Source organism: Cariama cristata, unplaced genomic scaffold (assembly GCF_000690535.1).
Source record: "Cariama cristata isolate BGI_N322 unplaced genomic scaffold, ASM69053v1 scaffold14101, whole genome shotgun sequence".
Classification (NCBI taxonomy): Eukaryota; Metazoa; Chordata; class Aves; order Cariamiformes; family Cariamidae; genus Cariama; species Cariama cristata.
This window is the reverse complement of record NW_009597640.1, coordinates 21,414-47,116: the sequence shown is the minus strand read 5'-3', so window position 1 is coordinate 47,116 and position 25,703 is coordinate 21,414. Positions and strand designations below refer to the sequence as shown.

At 37.2% G+C, this 25,703-nt stretch overlaps 1 protein-coding gene across 1 annotated transcript in view; it reads right to left on the bottom strand.

Moving 5' to 3' along the window:
• Positions 1-25,703, bottom strand: part of LOC104168401 (cadherin-13-like) — a gene marked incomplete at both ends in the record, with an annotated part of 65,029 nt that overhangs the window by 19,540 nt on the left and 19,786 nt on the right. The window contains one exon of the mRNA XM_009708981.1: positions 13,685-13,801. Within this exon, the coding sequence (XP_009707283.1) occupies positions 13,685-13,801 (117 nt within the window). The remainder of the gene's footprint in view (positions 1-13,684; positions 13,802-25,703) is intronic.

Below are 25,703 nucleotides of genomic sequence, written 5' to 3'. Positions count from 1 at the left end.
CTTTGAATCCTCCATAGATATTAACACATTTATGAGATATAACTTGCATTCAAAAGAGCTGTGTTGACTATTCACTTCATGATCATCCAAAAGTTTATTTATTCCAGTGACTGTTACATCTTGGTTTTGACTAGTTCACTCCAAGTGGTAGTGGGATTCAATGGGCTGTAGTTCCTAATGCATTTGAGGGCTTCCTAGGGTCCTTTTTAAAAAGAATGGGCAGTATATAACACCCACATTCCAGTGCAAGTGCAGCCGATGCCTGTGAGTAGTTACAGGCCACAGTTAGGAGTTCAGCAATTCCCTGTTTGAGCTCTCTTCAAATTTGGTCTTTGCTATTTTATAATATTCACTTCTCTGGTTTGCTCTGCATCCATTTCTTCTGACACTTTAGTTTGAGCTGTCCCTTCAGACTCCTGTCCCCTCCCTTCACTGAGGACGTCAGCAGCGTGATACAGCCTCCCTTGCAGAGAACTTACTAGTTTCCAAAATACTTGAAAAACTGGTGTTTTATAGTTAACTCTTCCATTTTGACAGGACTTTCGCTTTTTAAGGGAGGTTGGGGATTTTGAAGAACCCTATTACAGTCTTTCTGAACCTCCAATGGAAGTAAAACAGTTTATGTTAACTGTTTGTCAGCTATTTGCTTGTCATAGATTTACAAGAACCAAAATCTCCTGACAGTAAATTCATGACTGAAACCAATGACAGATCCTGCTACTAAATTATTTGCAATGAGATAATTTCCCTAGCTCTTCAACACAATAATTTCTTACTTTGAAAGCTACTGCATAAGGGTCCACATGGTTCATTACACAAGCAGCAGGGAGTCCCTCCTTGAGAGAATGAAGGACAAAGAATGGCAACCTAACTGTATTTTGCCTCTAGTCCTTGATTTAAAAAGCTGATGGGAAAATCTCGGTCTAATTCTAAAAATATAATTAACTCTGACAGTCTAATAAGAATTTTAGAAAATTGTTCTTTTGAAAAGCATGTGAAGCAAAAAATATGTTTTGCTCTTACCCTCTGCTGTAAGCAAATATTGCACTGGAATGCATTGTACCTGTCTTCAACTGCTGTAAATTATATACATATATGTGTACACATAAGTTATGATCAGTGAACATGTGCTTAATTTGTTCCCAGAATTAAAAGGCTGTTCAGGATAGGAAAGTTTTCAACATAATAAAATGTGGTTAAAGCTTATTTTCTTGTAAACAAGAACCGAAGGATACATTCAGCAGCTAGCATGTTCAGAGCTCATAGCAGGTGACTGTGAACTACATCTGTATCTTTTTATCTGGAGAGTTCAAAATCACCAATCTTTCTGGAATCTTGGGGAAAACACCAAAATAAAACAATCAATTTTCTACCACTTACAAAGAGCATCCTTCATCACTCATCCCCTAAAGGAAAGAGTATGCATAGTTTTTAAGATTTCTCATTACCAGATAATTACACTTTTTTTGAAATCATTGACTGTATCATGATTGTGTTCTTTTTTTTTTTAAAAGGGAGATAATTTCTTAAATAATAATTAAGATTCTCACAAGAAAATAAATTAATGAAATTTAGTAATGGTACTATATGAGACTTTTTAAAAAATTAATCCGCATGTAACAGATTCTATTAATTCAAATTAATTTTCATGTTCCAGTGACCCTTAGCAAATTCAGATTAGAAAGACCAACAGCACAGTAATAATGGAAGAAGTTGATTTATTATGTTTTCCTATTTACACAATTTCAGCATGCTCTGTATTGTTCATTAATTTTTATTGGTGATAAAATTCATATAGATCCTTATAAGTTTTTCCCTTACACAATTAGCAAGTTTCCTGTTGCAGACATTGCTCTTTGAATATGTCTGCTTTAACCGTTATTCCAGCCCTACAAGGAACAACAACTTCTTCAGTAACATTTAAGGGTTCGTTTGTCAAGTAGAAAAGAATCTGTTGAGGAGAGGCTCTTATCCTAAACACCTGCTTCTTTAGTCTGGTCTTCCCCAAAAAAATAGTATTTAAGTGATTATGCTGTCTGATTCATTTTAAGGCTATTGGCTAGTTTCAACCAAGTTTGACCAAAAAAGTTAAAAAAAAAAAAAAAAGAAGATACAAAATTCCTAGAAGTTCCATCAAAATTACAGTAATGTAAAGCGAAAATACTTACTAACACCTGCAGAGACAGAAAGGAGGGAAGAGTTTCCACTTTGCACAGGTATATTCACGTCCAGGCAGGCTAGCTGTAGCTCCAGGGTGTGCTCTATCCGAATTTGGGATGCCAGAATGCCAGAAAGTAGAAAATAACCCCAGTGGTGCTGAGGGCACTGTGGGATTATTTTGGATCATTGTGCTTGAGGTGTCATCACAGATAAGAGGACCTGGGTTTGTTGCAGGAAATCAGCCTTCATCACTTCAATTGTTCATGAAAATACTTGTAATATATTGTAAATCAGGTTTGAACATGAATTTCTGTTAAATTAATATAGCCCCTGAATTTAAGTTGTAGCCACACTCAGCTACATCCACAGTTTCTCTTTTTTTTCTTTTCTCCATTCTAATAAGTAAAAAATATATTAAGACACATGTTATTGGATTATAGGGATCGCTACTACTTTCAATTTCTGGACTTCATTGTTGTACAGATTTCTATTATCAAAATCCATTCTCATCTCCAGCATGTTCAATTGAAATTGTAAGCTTAATAGTTTTGTCCATGCATTGTAGAAATGAAAATAAAAACTTCTGTAGCAGTGCAAAAATACTTATGATATTGAAAAAAGAGACAAATTTGAACCTTGTTGAAGATCCTGTTTTCCAAATGTACTTTAATAATTTTCCCTATAAAGACAGTGAAATAAAATATAACCCAATATGTAGACAATCAGCTTAGTTCATGCTTCCTTCAAGCATCCTTTCCCCACACACACAATCTCACCAGATTGCTGGTCTGATCAAAAGTCCTTTCCCACTTTGATGGGTGGATTTCTGTTAGCTTCAGTGTGCTTAAGGTCAGTCATCATTGTCCAATGATACAGTAAAATGTTTCAGGTATGTGCTTAACAAAGAGACTGCCACCCCACAGAAGTGCTGAGTGATGAGGACAAGCTTATAAAGACTGTTACATCTCAGCTGAAACTGCAACTCAAGCTACATAAAATTGCTAAAATAACGTGCTTGCAAAATTGTGCAAACATTTTAACAGTGATTTCAATTCTTGGATAGAATTTGTATAAATATTTATTCCATGTTATTCACCTGTCCTTTAAAAATATGAGACAGATAGTAACATGGCAGGAAAATAAGATATGGAAGAACAACAATGCAACTGATCCTTGTTGACATAAGAGTAGATGAAATTGGGAGACTTTCCAATAGAAGCAATGTGTAGAGGTGCTCTGCTGGACCTCAAACTTGCCAACAACAAAGGACTTGTTGGGAATGTGAAGGTTAAAGGCAGCCTTGGCTGCAGTGACCATGAGATGGCGGAGTTCAAGATCCTGAGGGAAGGGAAGAAAGTAAAAAGCAAGCTCACTACACCCTAGACTTAAGGAGAGTAGACTTTTTGAGACTTTAAAGTAACTAGCAGTGTACCCGGGGGTCAATACTGGGTCCACTCCTGTTTAACATCATCATTAACGATCTGGATGATAAAGTGGAGTGTACCCTCAGCAAGTTTACTGATGACACAAAACTGAGAGGAGTGGCTGGTTCACCAGAGGGTCATGCTCCCAGAGGGACCTTGACAGGCTCCATGGAACCTCAGGAAGTTCAAAGGGAACCACGAAGTCCTTCACCTGGGGAGGAACAAGCCCACACACCAATATATGCTGGGGGCTACCCAGCTGGAAAGCAACTTTGTAGAAAAGAACCTGGGGGGTCCTGGTGGTCACCAAGTTGAACATGAGCCAGCAGCATGCCCTTACTGCAAAGGCGGCTAATGGTATCCTGGGCTGCATTAGACAAATTATTGCCAGCAGGTTGAGGGAGGTGATCCTTCCCCTCTACTCAGCTCTGATGAGGCAACACCTGGAGTACTGTGTCCAGTTCTGGGCTCTTCACACAAGAGAGGCATGGACATTCTGGAGTCCAGTGAAGGGCCAACAAGATGATTAAGCAACTGGAGCATCTCTTCTATGAGGAATGGTTGAGAGAGCTGGGATTGTTTAGCCTAGAGAAGAGAAGGCTCAAGGTGGATCTCAAGAATGTCTATAAATACCTGAAGGGAGGGAGCAAAGACCACCGAATCAGGCTCTTTTCAGTGGTGTTCAGTCATGGGACAAGAGGCAATGGACACAAATTGTAACACAGAAGGTTCTGTCTGAACACCAGGAAACACTTTTTTAGTGTGAGGGTGACTGAGCACTGGAACGGGCTGCTCAGGGAAGCGGTTAAGTCACCATCCCTGGAGGTATTTAAAAGATGTGTAGATGTGGTGCTTAGGGATGTGGTTTAGTGGTGGACTTTGCAGTGCTAGGTTAATGGCTGGACTTGATGATCTTAAAGGTCTTTTCCAACCTAAACAATTCTATGACTCTATGAACAGGTTGCCCAGAGAGGCTGTGGAATCTCCCACCTTGGAGGTAATGAAAAGTCATCTGGACACAGTCCTGGGCATGTCACTCTAGGTGGACCTGCTTGAATAGCGGAGTTGGACAAGATAACCTTCAGAAATCCCTTCCAACCTCAATCATTCTGTGATTCTGCCCTATAGACTACAAATTATCTAGTCTATGTCCAAATTTCACAAACAGGGTTGCAAACTAAGTGTTAAGGTGATTAACCAGACAGGTTAAAAAAAGAAAGTTGCCTTCAGAAGGTAGCTGGCAAAGAGCGACAGATGTTTTGGAAAGGAGAAGGGAAAACGTCTATTGAATTAAGACATAACTGCCATTATAGGTATTAGCATCATACTCCTTCACCTGCCCTATTGATCTGCTGCTATACATCACTCTAAAATGTAAGAGAAAAAAATTAAAAAGAAGAATCATCCATGTATGATAAAACCAAGACCAAAACACAAAAAGTTTAGAATTAGTTAGTAATCATTGAAAGATCCAGCAGTTAGTCAGAAGGAAGAAAGTTACTATTGTTACCTGAATGACAGCTATTTACTCCACCTTACAAGATGAGCCATATATAATACATACCATTTTTGCTTCTGGAAATACTCTGCCAACCATCTTTTCTTCATAACACTTTAACAAGCCACAGCTAGTAATATCAAATTTGTCACCAGTCCAGTCCGCAAAATGCCTTTATTAAAGTCTTTCATTAATGGAAGTACCAAGGTTGACAGTATGACAGTATTTAGTTTATACATTGGCAGGGATAAGTTATTTTTCTTCCTAAAATGTCACTCATTTGGGTATTGCTTTATATTACGTTACACACCTGCTAACAACTGACTTTGCATGACAGGAAACCAAAGGAATAATTTGGAATGAAACAGGATAATGATTGGATGGAGAAGGTATACTATTGAGATAACAAACTGATCACTTCCAAAGCAGTATGAATCAATTCACAGCTATCAAAGAAATAGCTTAATTGATTTAAAGGAAGCTCTATGGTCATGTTTTCTCCACTGACTTCTATATTCTGCAGATCTCATGTTCTTGCTAGTAATATATTAACACAGCACACTGCTAAGTAATGCTAGATGAGTCTGCTGCATCTGTCATCCTACTTAAAAGAAGGTGTTACTGTAATTAGATTTGCAGGAAGAAATTTTACAAATTAAAGGTACGAAGCAAACAGAAATCTAGAATCCAAATATCCTGTTTTACCAATCTGAGATTACAGAATTAGGCCCTACATCTTGTTAAGGTTAAAATTTGGCCCTACTAAGAATGTAGAGATCAAGGTTTTGCTCAAAAGTATACATTCAACAAGAAAATACCTTTTTCAAGTTGGACAGATTGAGTGCTTCTTTCAAACAACTGAATTAAACCAAGACAGAGAAAAGTCAAGGTGAATAACAAAAAACTTTCCATTAGTCAACTCAGGATATAGAATTGCCTTGGAAGACTGTAAAGATGAAAGTTTACAAAAAATCAGTATAGTTTCATGAAAACCACAGAGAACAGAGTTAGGGAATGGCAATTTATTAACTATTTTTCTGCATCCCTGGAAGGGGCTTTTTGGCTGCTGCTGTTAATGGCACTCTCCATTTGTAGTATGCTCAGTAAGATCAGGTACAAAATCACCCTACATGTGATTCTTAAAACATGAGCCTGGGGGTTTATTTGGGTTGAGAAAGCTGGAACAGTCCTGGAGTTTTGGGGAGATTCTTTGAGTTTACTTCTGCAAAGATGACTATAATTAACCATTTAAGAAAAAAAAAATCAAAAAACCCACATTATGGAAAGGTGTCTAACATCAGGCACCTGATGTTATAGATGAAATAGCTGTTGCATCTAAAAACAAATCTAAACATTTTCCTTAAACTTGAGTTTAAAATTTGATTGGTGCATCAATGAAAAATTAGTTGCCAGGGTTTTATTTCATCTTAGTTACTTTGCATAGGTAATTTACTGGCAGGGACAGACTTGTTTCCCCTCTACTTTCATCTGCAACACAGTTTAAGATATCAACTTCTGAGATCAAAGTTAACACAAACAATGTGACAGTTAAACTGTAGTATACTTTGCTGAACAGCTTCAGATCATAAAAATCTCTTCTGTTTGGTGCTCTCCTTAAGGTCATTAGCATGATTTATTATGAAGCAGGAAATTAGGTACTGGATATTTCAATTTGGGCAGAAAATTCAATTCCATCATTGTCATAGAACTGCTTTATTACCAACAAACTTGTATCCATAGTAACTAGATTAAAAAGTGTTCCTCAAATATTTAAAAATTATTTTATTCTTATTAACACCAAACATTGAAAAATAATGGTAAATTCTTATTATTTTCCAGTTTTCCACAGCATCTGCTGCTCAAGTGTGATTCTTCTGAAAGATCTTTCAAGTAAACAGGAGTATTTTAACAAGGTTTTCCATTAAAATTCTGTTATCTTAAAGAGAACAAATGTATTCTGTTGGAATTGTTTATATGACTATCAATACATTAAAAAAAAAAGGGGGGGGGGAGTTTGAAGAAAGACCTTTCAGAAAAAGAGAAATTTGAAGTGCTGTTTTCACTTAATGGTTTGTTAGGACATCAAATACATATCCTTTAATGAAAATTAATATGCTGCAGTTTAATAACTCATGTACTTCTATTGAAAGCCCTTTAATTTAATGGAGTGCTGTTCATTTCATTACATTCATTGCTGAGGTAGGTTGGTATTTTTCCATGAAGGTCAGAAGTGCGCCATTCCTTCATGCAAGCCATGAATTTGATCAGATGTTAAACTCTGGCATCTCCAACGATCCATTCAGGTCCAACTCAGCAGGGTATTACACATTTTCAAGAACACTAGAATAGCAGGAAACCTCTAGGCGTCTGTTCTTTCAGAATCAGAAGCAGCTGTATTATGCAACTGTGATTGTGTATTTACCAAACTTTGTATTCCCTCCTCAGTACCTCTGTTGGAAATTAATTCCTCTTCTCTGTGGACTAGAAACTTTTCTTCTAATCTTACACCAAAATTTATATCCATTAGTTATTACATCAGTGTATTCCTTTTGCTTAAATCATTACACTCACTCTGAATTTACAGAAAACACTTACTGTGCAAGGCTGAACAAATTGAGCTCATATATGTTTATGCCTAACCTTACTGTGCTGGTACCATAACTTGATTTTTCTCTAATCCCAATCATCATCTTGCTGGATTAGAAAGAGTTTTATTTATTAAGACTGTCTTTATTGCCTAAGTGCTATTCATCAACAAGACCTTTTTTTTTTTTTTCCTTCTCTGTACATCTTTCTATCACTCTTTCTTTGCTGCTTGTTTATATATCTTCATCTGTGGCTGTGTCTTTTCCTGCATAGAATGACAGACACAATTCAGCAGGGTGCTCTCCTTGTATACTATCAGACTTTGATGCAAGAAATTAGAATTCCTTGTACCCCAGCAATTCTATGTACTCTCCGAAAAAGGTTCTCACCCTGCAATGCTTCCCAGGAGCCAATCATTCCAACATCTCCCTGATGGCACCACTTTTTCAGCTGTTACTGAAATATTCTTGCCTTCTAGACAAGTCAGAATGCTTGCTGATGACCTCCTCTCCTTTTCTGAGCATACTCTTTGGAACATCATTACATTTGATGTGGTGATGATTTGAAAACAATCAAATGGATACTAAAAAAAATAATTTTAAAAAATCCAGCTGGTTTTTCCTGTAGACCTCAGACCCGTTTCTAGTTTCATAGTAAGAAATATATTCTCTTGCTTCTGCATCATTTTTAGTAACTATTATGAAGATTCAGACCAAGAATTGAGATTCATACCTTTACCAACTGAGAAGTTGGTAAGGAGTCACACAGATCTCTCTCTCGGTGTTGGAAAGACTTTCAGGTATAGCTCCTCTGTTCTGCACATCATTCTGTTCTCTGTTAGTGCACACCATTATCTTCCAGACTTGGACACCCATCCTAACTAGGTCCTTTCCCTCCTCTGCTTCTCTTTAGACTCTCTCTCTCCACCCCCTCATTCTCTGCCTAATTTTCCAGTAGAACAAATGCACTTCTTAATTTAGCTTTTATTTCACTATTGTTCTTGCTCCTCTGTTGTCTTTCACATACCCTCCTCTAATCTACAATCACTCTCTCTAGGTTCTTCTCATAGGTTGGTGGATCATGATAATCTCTCTTGACATTTCTATCACCTTCTTTTTAAACTTTTTCCTGAAGTTTGACATTTTTTCCAGTTGCATCTTTAGTACTTAACTCTTCTCTTCTGTGAAGCATATAATTTATCATCTATAAATAGCCTCAATCAGATAGCCACTTAAAAATAATAAGCTTCCAGCAGCTTTTCCATCCAGTTATCTTCAGCTTCCTCCCTTCAGGTTTTTTTCTATCGCTGCATTAACAGACAAGTTGTGTTTTCTCTTTGCCTTAGATTCACAGCTCAGAGGAGAAAAAACTCACCTCCTCACAGATCTTAAAGATTTCTATCCTGTTTGCTAGCCTGCATCACTTTTACTCTTGAGCTTTTGTTGAGGTCAGTCCAGCCCATCTAACTGTCATTTAGCAGTTAACTGTCCATCAGCCCAGATCAAAGGCAGGGAGTATATATACAGTATCTGATGCAAAATATCTGAACAAACATCTTCTCCTTCAAAAAGGACAAAACAGTCAAATAACAAAGAAAAACGTTCTCTTAATGGCAAAAAATAAAGTTTTGCTTTTTCTTCATTCAGTAGTTTCCTACAAAGTCTCCCGCGTAACTCACTCTGTCTTCTGGCCTTCATTGCGCATAAAAAGCCCTGCCAGTTTTTACCAGGCAACTCAAGGCTTCCAGATCTTATGTGTCAACAATTAAAATACTCATTCTTATAAAGGAGAATTCCTTTACATTAAATACTAGAATCATGGATTCATCATATGTCCACCAATAAAATCCATAGCAAATCTTTTCAGCCTATATTAAAACACTCATTTTGCAGATGTCCTTCTCTCCTAATGCCTGGAAGAAGAGCTAGAACTTGTTGGCCATCTCCACAATTACCTTCCTACACTTTGAGCTCTGTGTTAGCATAAGGATTAAACTTCAAAAAGTACCATCATGCAGTTAAAGTGCATAGTTAAAGTGTGTCTGGAGATGTCATCAAATAGACACATAGAAGCACCACTCTTTAGTCTTAGAAAACTTTTCCATAGCATAGTGGCGAATAACCTATCACCATAATTACAAGATAATCGTGCATCCCACTGTTTTGTATTTCATTCAACTTGATGTGAACAAATAAACCGGAAAAGTAACATATGGAGAGAGACTAAAAATTGAATATCATATCCCTGTGCTATATCAGCAAGAGCTAAACAAAACACATCAATAACAGTCAACAGTTGTAGCCTGGGCCATCTGGTCACAAAGGCCCATATTACCAAGATTGTACTAAAATATTTTAATCTCACTTTTTTCCCTCAGGAATGAAGGATAATATGCAAAAATTAAAATTCTGCTAAAAGGTGAGATTCCTTTACCTACAAGCACAGCATGCCTATGATAGTTATTTAATTAAGAGATACCCTAATGAAGGGTGTGCAAATGGCAAGGCAATAATCTGATTCCTAAGTGGGTATGCTGGAAAGCCAGTAACAGCACAGAGAACAGCCTCTATGCACATATTTCCTTGTTAAGCCAAATACTAATTTGAATGTTTGTAATTAATTAAACAAACTGATTTTTTCACTTGTCCAGTGCAGTATCTCCTTCCTGATTCATATTACCAAACCTTAATGAATAGAGTCCTCTAAAATCCCCATGGTTTTGTTTGTGCTATTGTTTTCTAATTGTGAAATAAAATGTAATTAATTATTCTCCCCCTGCTCTCCTATTTTTGCACATCTGCCCTGCTCCCAACTAAGTGCTAATAAGCAGTTCAACTGTTGGTAGCTGCTGCAATCACTTCCAAACAACCTTGTGCATTTCCAAGCAACATAGCATGGGTTGGAAAGCAAGAGGCAGTCAGGACAGATGAACAAATGACACTTGTAATTTGCTAAAGCAGGTGAAAGAAAGGGAAAATAACACACTCAGGGTGCAACTGGAAACCTAACTTTTATGCGGACATCCAAACTGGACCACATGATAGTATCAAACAGAACTAGTCATATCTGAAATTATCACTATCCTATATTTCATTCAGTCATGAAAGCTTCACATTCCTGATGAGCAGAAAATGAAACACTGCAGTAACAGAGACAAAAGCAAAACAAAAGTTGGAATAATTTTTTCACACAGGAAAATGTGTGGTTATTCCACACACATACACACACCCCACCCCACCCCCCGCCCATTATTGTACTGGAATTCCTTGGTCCTAAATGATTTTATTGCTATGTCTGAATAAAATATAAACTACCATACAGTTCAATCTCACAGAGATTTGACCAGAAATGCCCATGACAGGGATGCTCAGAAGGACACTGCTTATGGTGCTACGCAGACAGGGTGAGTCCTTGCAAGCCCCTGCGGTATGAGACAAACTGCTGCTCCCACTGCAGCAAACCTACACAAGTCCTCAGCTCTGATTGCTGACAGCTACGTGACAAAGGTTTGATCCAGAACCTGTTTTCCTTCCTTCCTCCTTCTCATTTTAAAAATTCTATTATAAACATCCAAATTATCCATTCTCAGTACGTTTTCTCTCTTCCCCAAAACATTGTAGAAACCACAGCTACTAAATACATCTACAATGTCCCTTGACAGTGATTACAACAAACCAGAGACAGCAAAGTTTAAGTTCAAGAGAAATTCATATACATCAGAAGCTGTAATTCATCAATCCATGTAGTGCCCTGTTGGGGCTTCTGAAGGTAAGCCCCAAAATATTGTGGAAGAGAAAATAAATGTTTCTCATGCCCCACAGAAGTGGGCAACTAAATGAATTTTTGCAAATTCACGAAGCTACACACAGTTCACAACAAACATCTAAAGTTAAATGAGACAGATGATCAACTTTTTCTACAGTTTGTGCAGGATCTGAAACAAATGCATGAACTGGGTGTCTAAGGCTCTCTAGATTAGTACTGACTATCCTATTTCTGAAGATTTCATGGCTTACCTTATGAAGATCTGTGATGTCAAAAAAACCCTAAAAGAATTGCTTTTATTTTCAGCACTGAATCCTACTGAATTTTTTAGTTAGGGAACAATAGACTCTCTTCCCTAGGATCAGTATATCTGAAGCTCCAAATCTTTTTATTTATGCTTTGTTAAGCATTATGTTGCAAATCACTGCCATTGACCTAGAATATTTAATTCCATTATTTTAAATATCTCTAAAATTTTTGTCTCACCTGACACACATACACCGTACTTCTACTTCAATAGACTATAGCCAAAATACTCATGTCTAGATACCTAAATTAGAAATATACTGAAAAAAAATATATTTAAAGACTTTTAAAACCAATGACAGCTCAAAGTATTTCAAGGTGCTAATCATTTGCAGCTCCTGTAATTTAAACATTAGTTGAGGTTAGGTATCTTAGTGCCTTTGAAAAACAGACTGCCAGATGCTTTTACACTTCTGTGTTTGTATACCATCTAATGCACTTGTGATCCCTGACTAGCATTTCAGGAACAATAACAAATCAAGATGACAAGATGCTAGGAAAACATTCAAGTACAAATAGGACCCAGTTCATCTCATTCTGCTTAAAGAGCCTCAGTTACCAGGATGAGCACCTTAGACTCCCAAATAAAAGTACTTAATGAATGCACTTCTAGAGAGCAACTCAGGCCACCTCAGATCCAAAAATTCAGTGTTCACAAGCAGTAGGAGTGGAAGGCGGCAGGGAGAAGTAAATCAACAACAACAAAACAGAAAGACTATAGATCTGTGTATAAGTAACTTTCCTAATTCTCTTACTGCTTTAAAATTGCATAACAGAAGTCTTAAAAATAACTATTTATCACTTGCATATTAACCACCAAAATTTACTTTAGTTATTGATCGTTAATTCTCAAACACTGAAATGTGAAGGGAAAAGTTCAGAAATGGCTTTAGAAAGTTTAGGACACATTAAAAAAATACTTCACAAATATAGAAAAACTTATGGAAATTTATGAGATCAGTATAAATTATTGATGGGGAAAGGGGAGAAAATGAAATCTCCAGAGATTATTATTTCTTTTTACTGATAGGAAAAAAACCTTTCCTAATTATTAAAGTAACTGATTAGGTACCAGCTGGCTAAATTACACATTGATTGTAGAGGAAAATTCTGCCCTTGAGCTGTGTATTTAGCTCCAGTGATCATAGCGGTGGGAATCACGAATACAGTCCACAGCTGTATTGGTCATTAACACACCTACTAAAGTCAGAGCGATGTATAGGAGTCCCTGTTTCAAAACTGCCAATATGCAAAATATATTCATGTAATTACAACTTCTAATGCCTAAATGGCCATTTGAACAATTATTGGTATTTTAGTTTTAATTATTTTGTATATAAAATCTGTATATCTGAAGTTCTGGAAAAGCAGCCATTAGAAACCTCGTCTATCCGGTTGCCTGCAGACACAAGAAAAAACTTTCGACTTTTGTCAGACCTTTGCAAACAACAAAAAATAAAACTGAAAACATCTGCAAAGACTTATTTTGTCTTTGGATGCTAGAAATTGACTAAGGAATGAACAAAATATGTTTTTACGTGTAATATCTTATGAATTCCTTCTAGGTCTTGAGAATAGAAACAAGATAACCTACACTACGCAGCAGGACAGTTTTCATAACATTCCTGGCCTAGATTTCAGCCCCAGTCTAACACACAGGTACACAGGTAAGCAGCAACCTCTACTGAAGAAAAAGCTGCATGAAAACATGTGTCTCTGATTAATGCTTTTTACAAGAATGTATACTGTTAAAGTCTGCCATGAATATAAAGCCATTTTCATCTGTCTATACAATATAGACAGAAGAACAATCTTCTCTGTTCAGTCTTACGTTTCTTAAATTTTTCTGGGATATTGCTACCAACATGATAGGCATTACAAAATTTTAAGAGAAATAGATCAATTATTTGCTATCAAAATTTGATTCAGCTCTTTGTTGACTTACCTTGCCAACAGATCTGGGGAACGGTGGTCTTTGATTTTCAGGAATTAATATCGGAGTTGCCAAAATAGCCCTTTTTTGTCTTGGAATTCCAAGGTTGCCTTCTATCTTAAAGATTTCCTAAAAAAGAAAAAGATCAGTTACAAAATAATATTCAGTTGTTATTTCCATTCCCTGCATCTTTAGGCAAAATTAACATGAACTACCAGATTCTAAGTTTTGTCTTACATGTTTTCCAGCAACTAGTGATAACATATCAACTAGTTATTTAAATTTGTCAGGTTACCGTACTTATTACAGTGACAGTAGACAGGCCATATTTATTTTGTATTCCTGTAGACTAGTTTTAAATCTAAGCAAGTGTGTCTACCATCCTAACCTGATGACTCCTTAAATCATAAATCTTAAACAAGGTCTGGCTTACCTCAAATACTTGTATGATATCTGTAAAAAGCTACGCTTTAAATGTCTTACATAATTTTCACATCTCAAGCTGCATCTGTACTCAGCTGCTTCTCAGTCCAGGCTTTTAATCAAACAGAACTTACAGGTGAATTTGCTGACTGTCCCCAGCTAATGAACCCTCAATAAACACCAAAACTTGTAACTTAAAAATAAAAATAGACACCAATACCCAGGTGTATTCTAGGTCTTGTAACCAAGACCTAGAATATCCGCTAGTAGGGTTTGGGGTTTTTTTTTTTTTTTTTGAGTTGGGTGTTTTGGCCTGTTGTGTTTTGGTTTTTTTTCTTGTCCTTAGAGAAAACTTCATGCTACAATATCAGAAAGAGCAAAAGTAGAAGGGCTTTATACACAAGTCTTCCTTTTTCAGCTGCATTTTTTGGTGTATATAGTTATAGCTGAGCTTCAGGCGATTCAGCACTTTATGAGCTACAGCAAACTTCACAGTGGCCTCTGGCCCCTAGAAAACTCTGTCCATCACACCTTTGCCTTCCCTCCCCTTCTGCTCTCTGATCCTCTCAGTGCTCTCTCTGCATGAGCTGTAGTTTCCCAGAGACCATCCTCTTCCTTTTGTTTCCTCCTACGGTCTCTACAACTCTCTTCTTCAAGCACAGTTACTACCAAGGTCAAAAACAGCCTCTCCCCATCTCCCAAAGCTCTCCCCCCCTTGAACCAGGCACCTTTTTGGGGGGTAAAAAATGCAAAAACTAAAGGGCAAAAAAAGAAGAAAACAACACAGAAATTAGTATTGTGTTGGGAATTGTGAAACTGGAAAAGATTTAGATTGCTACTATTCATTCAGGTTGTCATGACAATTTTACAAAAGAAATCGTAGGCTGAATTAAATCCTTAATTCCACTAAGGTAGTTACATCCTACAGATAATGCTTTTCTCTGCTCCCTTAAAGTAGAAACTCCAAACCCCTAAGTTTCTCAGTCAGTTCTGGAATTCGTGTTGTTTTAATAGCTGCTACTTTATTCCATAAAGAGAGCTCCATCCCTAGTCTGTATTTTTTATAAAACTGCAAAGCTGAATGAGTTTTCTTGGTGGTACAATCTGGATATCCATCAGTCAAGAACTCCACAGGCTGCTCCTGCTGCCATCTGTATAGGTTCCTCCCATCTAATGAGCCTATCATCACTAAAACATTGCTCTACGTCTAGTAGCTTTAGCATCTCTTTTCAAATTGAACAAAGAGCAGCAAGGGAAACTCAAGTCTTCCATAATTAGCTTTAATCATGATGAAGTCAAAGAGCAGTGGGAACCACGCAGAGAATCGCTTCTCACAACTTTGCCAATTTTCATAACTTTCTGAGGCTCACTGTGATATAGAATTCCCATCTCTCCCAAAGGGTTTCCCACTTCCCTCCAATCTTTAAGTCTGCAGGTCACTTGGGTCCCTATTTTTGTCTTTCAAGTCCTCTCCCAAAAGAATTTTCCTTAATAAAAATTCATGAGAAAGTTCAAGATAAAAACATTTGAAGTGTCAAATAGAAAGGAAGGAGCTGAATTCTGTCCAAAGGCAAATGCACAGAGCAGTAAGCCTTCAAAATTACTTACACTGTAAACACAGCAGACAGTTTGGCTGGCAAGTGTCTGCAGCATTTCTAAGGAGAGTGAAAGTGACTACCAGTACGACTGAAAGGAAGTGCCAGTTCTTTAGCTCAGCAGCAGTGCTCAACTGACCACAATTTCACTCGTGCTAACTCCTGCCTTCATGGTTGCCCTTCAGCTCATGAAAATGTAAGGAAGAACTCTCAGATGGAAATGAGCAAGATATTCATTCAGATTTACATCTCTTTGTTTCATAAATTCATAGAATGGTTTGGGTTGGAAGGTACCTTTAAAGGTCACCAAGTCCAACCCCCCTGCAATAAGTTTCAACTAGATCAAGTTGCTCAGAGCCCCAACCAACCTGATCTTTAGCGTTTCATGCTTCTTTCTATGCTAATCTGAGAAGCAAGAGGAATTTTCAGATTGTTCAATATCTAGATCTCCCAATTTTGGTAGTCATAGACCCATAAGCAATTAATTCATCACTCTCTCATGACAGGTTATCCCTACACTTTCCAAGAAAGTCCACAAATGGAAGAAAAAGCCAAATTATATTCAATGAGTCAACACTGCAGTCATTAATACAAAGAAGTGAAGGTTTAAAGGAAAGCAGCAGGGTGGTAAGACCTATGGCCTTCAAGTCCAGATTTCCAAGCAGCACTTTGGAACAAGAAAAAAGGAAAAATAGTATTATTTGTTTGTTTCTGTTTCTAAGCACAATTAGTCTGTTGCATGGAGAAGAAAGCTTCTGCAGATTGGTCACAGAAATATAAGCACTTCTCTGAGTATGTTTCATGCTGTTTATTCTTCAAATCTCACTGCTGTTTTTTAAATAGTGATTTCTTCATGATGATTTCTCTCTTTCTCATCATCTCCTGGTGTCTAACAGCAACGTGACTGATTAAATGAGTAGCCAAAAGCATCACTATGGAATGCAGGTAAATAGAAAGAAAGAAAAAGGTCGAGACTACTTCACCAACGTGTTGAATATTTCAGTGCTGTTTGTGGTTATCATAATGATTTCACCGTTTGTAAAGAACAGGAAAAAAGAAAGAACATTTTGCTTAATGCCAAGCAGCTGCAACTGACAGTTTGATCCTCAATCAGTATACAAGACAGAAGCCAAGGAATCTGAAAGTATATGTGCACTTAGCACCCGATTCAAAAGTTGAAACGCTGACAAGATGCCCAATCATGGGTGAATATATTGCCTATATAATAATTTTTAGTGAAGTCACCTATCTAGTATCTTGAAGAAGCAACTTGAGGGATATGAAATTACTTCAGAATGAGTCGGCAATTTTGCTTCAACATTTCTTACAATATCAGGCTAGCATTGTAACAGGGGTCTCCTTTTGTCCTGTGACACAAGTGAAACCCACAAAGGAGTCTTCTGTGATCTTTGCTGGAACCAGTTTCTCAAAAACTATAGTACCTACCATGTCTTTGTAGCAGCCATGACTCCAGACAAGTATTTATGTGCCAGGAGTCTGGAGCTGGCAGTCTAGAGAGCTTAGAACAGCGTGTCCCAGATGAGTGGTGTTCAACCAGCACCCAGAGAGCCAATGGCTATGATTACCATCTGTTCCTTCCACACCTACTGCTTTGTACAACAAACAGAAACCTAAGGTGTGTGTCCAGAAACATCCACAAACAAAATTTAAACTATAATGCCTCCCTAAGAAAAGTGCACCAAAAAGAAAAATTCTGGGTTTCTGATTATTTTTTTAAAAAAACCAAAATTGTAAGAGAGAAATCCTACCAGGTTCTTTATTTTTACTATTTAACTGCAATAACACATCTGTGATCACTATCTTTCAGCTGCCATTTTCATGGACAGTGGATTATCTGATCAGAATCCAACTATCATTTCACTGTCCACCATTTCATAACCAGCATTTACATCCTATTTTTGACTTCATTAAATTCCCTTTCTGGACATGGAATCGGTACAGCAATAGATCAGCACCCAATATGCTGATTCACTGGCAATAAAGCTTGATTCTCTATCCACATTAAACAAGCAACAAACACAGCCTCCTCATTTTTCCAGCATTTAGGTTAGGCTTTTATTGAAAGGCGCTAGTCTACCCAAACTATGATGCTACACAAGTTGCAGTTTCCCTAGATCCCTTGAGAACTCTCCACTCTGTTTCACTTTTCTTTCTTTTTACCAGGGGTTCTTGGAAGCATTGCAATACTTGAATATTTGAATGAATGGCCTAGTCACTATCCAGTAGCAGGCACCATCACTCTTGGCAAAGAAAATTTCATTAGAACTTGTCATGGGAATAAGGTGGCTGAATACTGATATTGATTTGTCACAATAAGGGCTGAAACATTACTGGAGTGGCAATCTGTAATCCACTATGGTGACCAGAAAAGTGGTTGAGTTTCTTGCCACTTAGTTGTTTTCATATACTAAGCTTGATGGTATAAAATGGGATCAGTCTCAAAACACAAAAAATAAAATTAATTGGATGCATGTTGCAAGCAAAATTCCTCTGAAATAGCAAATGGCAAGTGGCATTCAGTGGTATATTGGTCTTCCTACAAAATAACATCATTACATAAGACTGAAAAACTAAAACTGCATGCAGATCAACTTGAGAAGAAATAATTTTTATATAATTCTCAGCTGAAATTTCACAATTGTGCTGTAATACTTAGTTGTTTTATGTATGTTATTTCTATCATCAGAACATTGTTATTATCAGCAGTATTAATAGTTAATGATTTCTAAAACATGTGCCAAAACATAAAAATATTCTCATGTTGTTAATAATATGAAAATCTAAGAAATGTGCTGGAACTTTACTTGTAAGTTAAGAACAACTGTTTAAACAAATAATTAACTCAATGAATAAAGTTAAGAATTGTAAAGGTCAATGGCATACACAGAAACATCTGCTCAAAAGTAGTCTGTCCTCAATGCCTGTAAATGTCACCCCAAAAATCACATTGTATACTTTAGAAGAACAAAGCCAGCTAAAATCTAGCATGCTAAGAGGAATCTGGTATTTCAGAGAACATGAGCTTCCAGGTTTGTGAAGCATGGTCAGATATAACACCTGAGTAATGGAAATTCATGTGGAACTTGATTTAACTACGCTGGGTGTTTCTACTACTATAATCGTTACATAAATAGAGAGGCAGATCCTTACACTGCCTAACCGATATACTCATTAACTTCATAGACACTTGGCAAATCTCAGACTACAGCCTTGCTACTGTGTCATTCATCTAGCTGTGCTATATGTGTTTTTATAGGATGGAGGTTCCTTTTATCTTCAGAGGAGTCAAGTACATATTAGGAAAAAATTTGTTCTTCCTCAAATCACTCAGTCATGTGTAAATCGTAACTATTCTAATGCTAATTTATTCTAAAGTATTTTTGTAATGCAATCACAACAAAATGACAGCTATCATGGAGACAAATCTGAACTTTTGTTTTGTCAAATGATACATTCCATTATTGCCCTGAACCTCTGCAGTATCTTTTGTGATGGAAAACTCCTGTTTCTACTGAAGTTTAAGTTTCATTTGTCTTCACACCTGCCTTATTCTGTGTCAGGGAAATGTTTTTCTAAGATGATAATGGACTAAATACCATTAACTTTCCTTTTGTACACATTAACCATGGGAATTTTCTGTATTATTCTCAGAACAGGTATGACAACCAAGTGTCTTTTCTTTTTTTAAATTAACATTTCAGACTTTTCTTGTCATCATTTAGTGAGCGTTATTTTCATTTTGAACCATATGTGAATCACACCCTCTTTCAGGAAATCTCATATTGACTCCACACTGCTCATTAAATATAATGAGGTGTCTCTTATACACAACCAACCAAATATGCTCTGACTGACTGCATCTGTCAAACAGCATTGCAAATACGGGCTTAAGGAAAAAGACAATGGCTGACCTTATGCCTCTGTCTTCACCAGCATACACTAACAACACATCATTTATCACTGTTAAAAATACCCTTCTCCCCATCCTTACTGTGCTTACGCTGGCTGCAAAGCAAACAAAACCAGATTGCTTTTACAGCATGCCAGAAGAAATTCAGAATTGTTAAAGATGTCCCAAAACCTTCAGCACCTTAAGTAAATGTAGCATAAATAACGAAAGCACTTACTGATGCAATTTCCAAGGCATACTTAAGAAAAGTGTCCTGTAATAAAAATTTATCTTGAAAACACATTTTTTTTTGATTTTTCTTTTTTGTTTTAACAAAAGCATCTCCCATTAGGTTAGATACCAAACTGCTATTGAAAAGTGCCAGACACACAGCGGAGTTCTGAAGCAATTAAAACCTTTCACAAATCTGATCCTTTTGAGACTTAACCAAAGCCACAGAGAAAATTCATTGCACAGTATGGACACCAAGACTTAATTTCTTAATATTCCTACTGATTCCATTGAGTGGATTCCTTCCTTCACTTATATTGGAGGAACTCAAAATGTGAGAGCTTCCCTTTAACCACAGCAAGCTTCACACATGTTGAGAACACTCTTATTTACAGAGTGAGAAGGAGAAAGAACACATAGAACACGTATCTCAATTCTAGGGCATGGTAAATGAATCAAAGATGAACCCTTTTGGTGGGGCAGTAACCTATATAAAGCCACAAAATCTGCGGATCAATAGCAGACAACTGACAACTCCAAATGTGGAATAACACAAGCATCCATGAACAAGCTGTTCCGTGTTTCACTTCTGGCATATAAGAACAATTTCTAATAACAAAAATTTATTTCTTATGTAAAATAAATCCTATTCATAGCAAAAGATGTCCTACCTTGGAAAAACAGCTTTCTATGTCTTGCTGCAGGGCAGCCAGCTATAAGTATATGGAAGAAAACTAACACATTTTATACCCATGTTCTGGATTGCTCAAGTGCTATGGAATTTATTGCATTATAACAGTGCTGCACAAAAGCAATTTCATTATACCCTAAAGCAATAATACTGTATGTTAAAGTCATGTATACTGTTTAATAGATCTAGTGGCTGCAGTCCCAGTCCCATGTCTGAACGGATGCATAAAACACACTTCTTCCTACCACTCCCTAACAAGGCTCCAAGCTGTGATTACAATTAAAACCTTCTCAATTCTGCTACCCAACAATTTTTTTAAAAGCTCTGTTGCCACGTATTCCTTGTTATCCCTCAATTTTTTCATCATCTCCATTCCCTCAACAAAACCACCCCTCATCTCATAGAATGGCTTGGTTGGAAGGCACCTTAAAGATCACCTCGTTCCAACCCCCCTGCCATGGGCAGGGACACCTTCCACCAGACCAGGTTGCTCAAAGCCCCATCCAATCTGGCCTTGAACACTTTCAGGGATGGGGCATCCACAGCTTCTCTGGGCAATCTGTGCCACTGCCTCACCACCCACACAGTGAAGAATTTCTTCCTTATATCGAATGTAAATCTTCCGTCTTCCAGTTTAAAGCTATTGCCCTCTGTCCTGTCACTACATGCCCTTGTAAATTCTAATTCTAAACATTGATTATTTACCTTGCTATTCTTTTCTAAACTCTGCACAATCCTTCTGTTCTTCCTGACAACCTCCAGCACTCCCAAATAACACCTCACTTTCTCTTGCTCCAGGTCTCAGTGTAATTCTGCAAGTCTTGTTTTCCTTTGGAAAATATTCATTCCTTAACATTCAATTTTGAATTTGCTTCTCTTGAGCACTGATGATACAACTCTACCCAAACTGAAGTAATCTCAAATTTGCATTTTTGTTTCCAGAAATACCTATTTTTAAGATATTCTTATGGGTCTTTTTGAGCAACATCTGTCTTGGCATTACCACTCCAAAGCTTCCCTATTTCACTCATCTCTATCAGATAACCAGTTCCATTCCCCCACCAAAAGCACAGCCAGTGTCAAAACTTCTGAAATGCTGGTAGATTTGGGAACACTTCTGGTACAGGTCCTTCAACTCATTCAAGACAAGAAAAGTAACAGGAATTTCTCATAATGCCATATTTAAGCTGACATGACATGCATGAAGTACCACAGCAAATAGATTTGTATATGGCATAGATCAGTCTAGAGCTGGTGAAACTCCACCATAACACATCCAGGACCCTGTTCTCCCCTCCTCTGCCATTTTCCCAATGCACAGCCACCCAAGCCTATTCAAGGAATGTATAAATTCTGTCAAATCACAACAGTGGCATTTTAAACTCAGTGTGCATGGTGTAAGCAGCAATTCAAGAAGCAGGACAGCAGAAAGAGAAGCTCCTTGTTAAGTTACCAGCAGACCCATAAGTTCCAAAGCTTCTAGGTCATCATTTCTCACTTTAAATAAAAGCAGGTCTTTAAAATGAAAATTAATTCATGTCATATTGGACAGATACACACATTAAACATTATCTCTTCCTTCTCTCACAATATATCACTAATCCTGACTATACAGAAAAACATCTTACTTTCCCATACCATAAAATACTCAGGGAGGGGAATGAGGAATTTGGCCTTTGGCCTGAGATTTCACAAAACCCAGAAAAAAAAAGCACAATGCAAACACTGACTGTATGTGCTATAACCTATACATTTTGTCAACCTGAACTGTGCAGTTAGTTGGGCACACTCAGATGAATCATACTCTTTGCACAGCACAGATTACATATAGGAGACCTGGTCAGGGGTATTGCAAAAAAAATTGTCAGTTACCTTATACTGAAAAACAAGACCCCTTTTATTAAGAGTCTGAGAAGTCTGCTTCTTGTTGCAGTAATCAAGGACAGTTTAACTGGGAGGGAGTTTCAATACTTTTCTTTCCATTAGTACTGGTACACCCTTGCACGTAATATAATCCTGCAGTCGGGTGCCTGCACCACTTCCTTCCTCCTTTCCATTAGATCAGGGCTGTATTGACTCCTCGCAAAAATAATGTGTTGCACAAGACTGCGAAGTAGGAATGCATTATGTTTAGATCATAGATCTGCACAACAAAAAAGTCTGGATATATTCTATTAGACTTGACTACGCATGCATGGTGCTCTACAGAGCTGGCATTCTTGTGCTTTCTTACACAGGAGCTGCCAAGACTGACAAATGAAGTGGTAGTCCGTGATGAAGACAAAATGCCCACTTAGATCTAGGCTACAGCAAAACACCTCGTTCACCAAGCTAGATTTGAAATTTGGTCGAAAGAGCTGAAACGTTAGTGCATTAATCCACTTCACCACTTGGTTCAGCTACTCAGAACAAATTAATTAACAGGCATTAACTGAGTCCAAAGAGCTGAAATCGTAGTGTATTTAATCCACTTTACAACTTAGGCTGTATTTTTACTCTTCAATACAAACAAATCAACAGACAGTAAGTCCGATACCAGAAGCTTAATTCTATTTTGTGATACAAATAAAGAGACAGTGTTGTAGTGTCTTGTGGACAGCTTCTTAATACTATCTGAGTAGTACTGGAGTTGGTACTAGACTTTGACTGCATTTGTCAAAGATAAAAATACAAGACCTGAACATGCCCTGTGTTATTTGTTCCCACCATAGAGACCCAGTTAAATTCACAGGATTACCCTCCTTAGTTCTAAACCTTTCGTTAGTCAGGACAGTCTCAAAGACCCACATAGTATTACTGGAGAAGAGAGTACGCAAGTGAAGTTCCAACTTAGATGAAAGAGATCTGAAAATTCACATGCAATAGAACAACTTTTTTAAAAGTATGACTACCAAGACACTTAAAAAAAAAACAAACCCACAGTCCTTCACTCAAATTTTACTTCTAGATCCAACTTCTGTAGAACTTGTAAAATATGCTAGTTAGAAATAGCAACATTGTTTTGTTTGTGCTGTATCTATTTTGAGGTGGGAAATCAAAGCTCAGCTTATTTGCAGAACGTTTCCAAAAGAAAAGTGAAGCATGCAAGATGGAGACCCAGACATAGGCTTGGAGATCTCAGCGGATTCTCACATTTCTCCTTAATCGCATATGCTGGCAATTAGGTCTAATTCAGGAAATTCGAAGAGTATACCTGTCAGGAATCAGGAGCAAATTAATTGCTATACTGGAACAGATCAATGATTCATGAGCTGTAACATGAAGCTGCTAATAATATTAATTGCCACATACTTCAGGAAAAAGAGCCTAAAATGGCAGAAGTTATAGTTGACAATGATTTGAAGGTTTTGGGGTTTTTTTCTGGATTATAACTGCTGAAACTAAAGTCAAGTACAGTTTTACAATACATGAAATGTGACATTGATAGTTCAACACTGTATATCATTAAAATTCATATGTTTGAAGCTGAGCATTTTGCCCTAACAACCTGCAGCCATAGTAGCATAGAAATATTTATATTCCCTACTTGACACCTGTTGACTTTTAACTGAGTGTCTCCATGGGATGAGAACAGTCACCACCTACACAAACACCAAGTAAACAGGTTTTATTCAAGTTTCCTGGCCAAGAGAAGACAGATCCAACCTTACTCCCAGCCTGCATGCCATCTGTTTGGCAACTCCACTGCTACTTGCACAGCCTTGTTTTGGTAGCATTGGCCACGGGCTACCTACTCTGGGTTTCCGGTCAGTGGGAAGCAGCATCCAAGATTATTAAATAGAAATAATACTCTCAAAACTGTCAGAGCACTCCATAGCTCCTTATTGACTACAATGGAGTGACTGAATAGGGACCGATAGTCCAGTAGTCAAAAGCATTCACAGAGGATAGAGAAGATACAGATTGAGTATTGTTCTAACAATTGCTTCCAGAGAGTTTCCAGTGAATCACATTATTTTAATACTTACACCCCACAGATCTAAAAACTCTACTCTTGATTTCTAATCCAGCGTCCTTCTAAGAAAGAAGTGATGCATTCGAATGCATTCAACAACCTGGGCTCTGACCAAAATAGAGTATTATCCATCCCTTAATTTCCACTTTAGTTTTTTGTTCATATTTCATATTTGTTCAGTTGTCAGATAAATTTTATTTTTATCTATACCATTGTCTTGCTCCCACAGTCACTGAAGTCATTAAAGTCAGTCCTGTGATGATGGCTCCCTTTACTGACGTGTTGGAATTTAAACAGGACAATTCTAGAATTAAAAACCTGAGTTCTCACAGCTTGAGCTAAATCAGCAAAATCTCTCTAGTCCTCATAATTATCCATCACGCTAGCCCCAGAAGAATCTTGACTGGACTGTATTTAAATACCTTTATGAATCCATCAGATGAATTCTTCAGTTCTCATTGCACATGCCAAGTATAAATGGTCTGCCTCAAAATGTGACCAAAGACCCATTGTGTAAAGCAGATTATGCACAGCATGTTGCTTCTACAAATTGCAGAATTTCCAAGGAACGTAAGAAAATTAATTCTACTCTGTGTTATTCAACTTTCTTTGCACCATTCCCTTTGGTATCTGTATGTAGCACTGCAACAAAATCAAACCATCAGCATAGCACTTAAGGTTCTGGTTACTATTGCCTGACCATTTCACAGTGGAGCGAAGCACAGTATCAGTTTCTTAGCCTAAAATAGCTTTATTTTGCTGAACTTATCTAATAGATACAGGTTAGTAAATTGAAGCATTCATTATTTGATACATTTTGGGTCTTGTTTTAGTTTACAAACTGTCCATTAACAGACCCTGAAATCTGTGAACAAATACATTATCTACCATTATATGCAAGTTTCTCAGATGAGTAATTTTTGATCTTCAGATTGCTCAGGCAGTTGCTTGGAAACACTTGTCTGTATTAGTTACACAAGTCATGTGGTATTATTTTTCTTTTCAGATTGGATGGCTTCTGTGAATAAACAACAGAGCATGAAATTCAAATTTCATGATATAAAATTCAAAACTTGCTTTTGGCAAGGATTTGATTTATTACATTTATAGCACAAGATGAAAACAAAAAGGTTATCTCTGTGATCTGAATGACTTGACAGGGGAAGTAATGCCTGTGTCACTTGCAGAACTAGTGGCATAAATTGCCAAAACAAACAATCATCCCC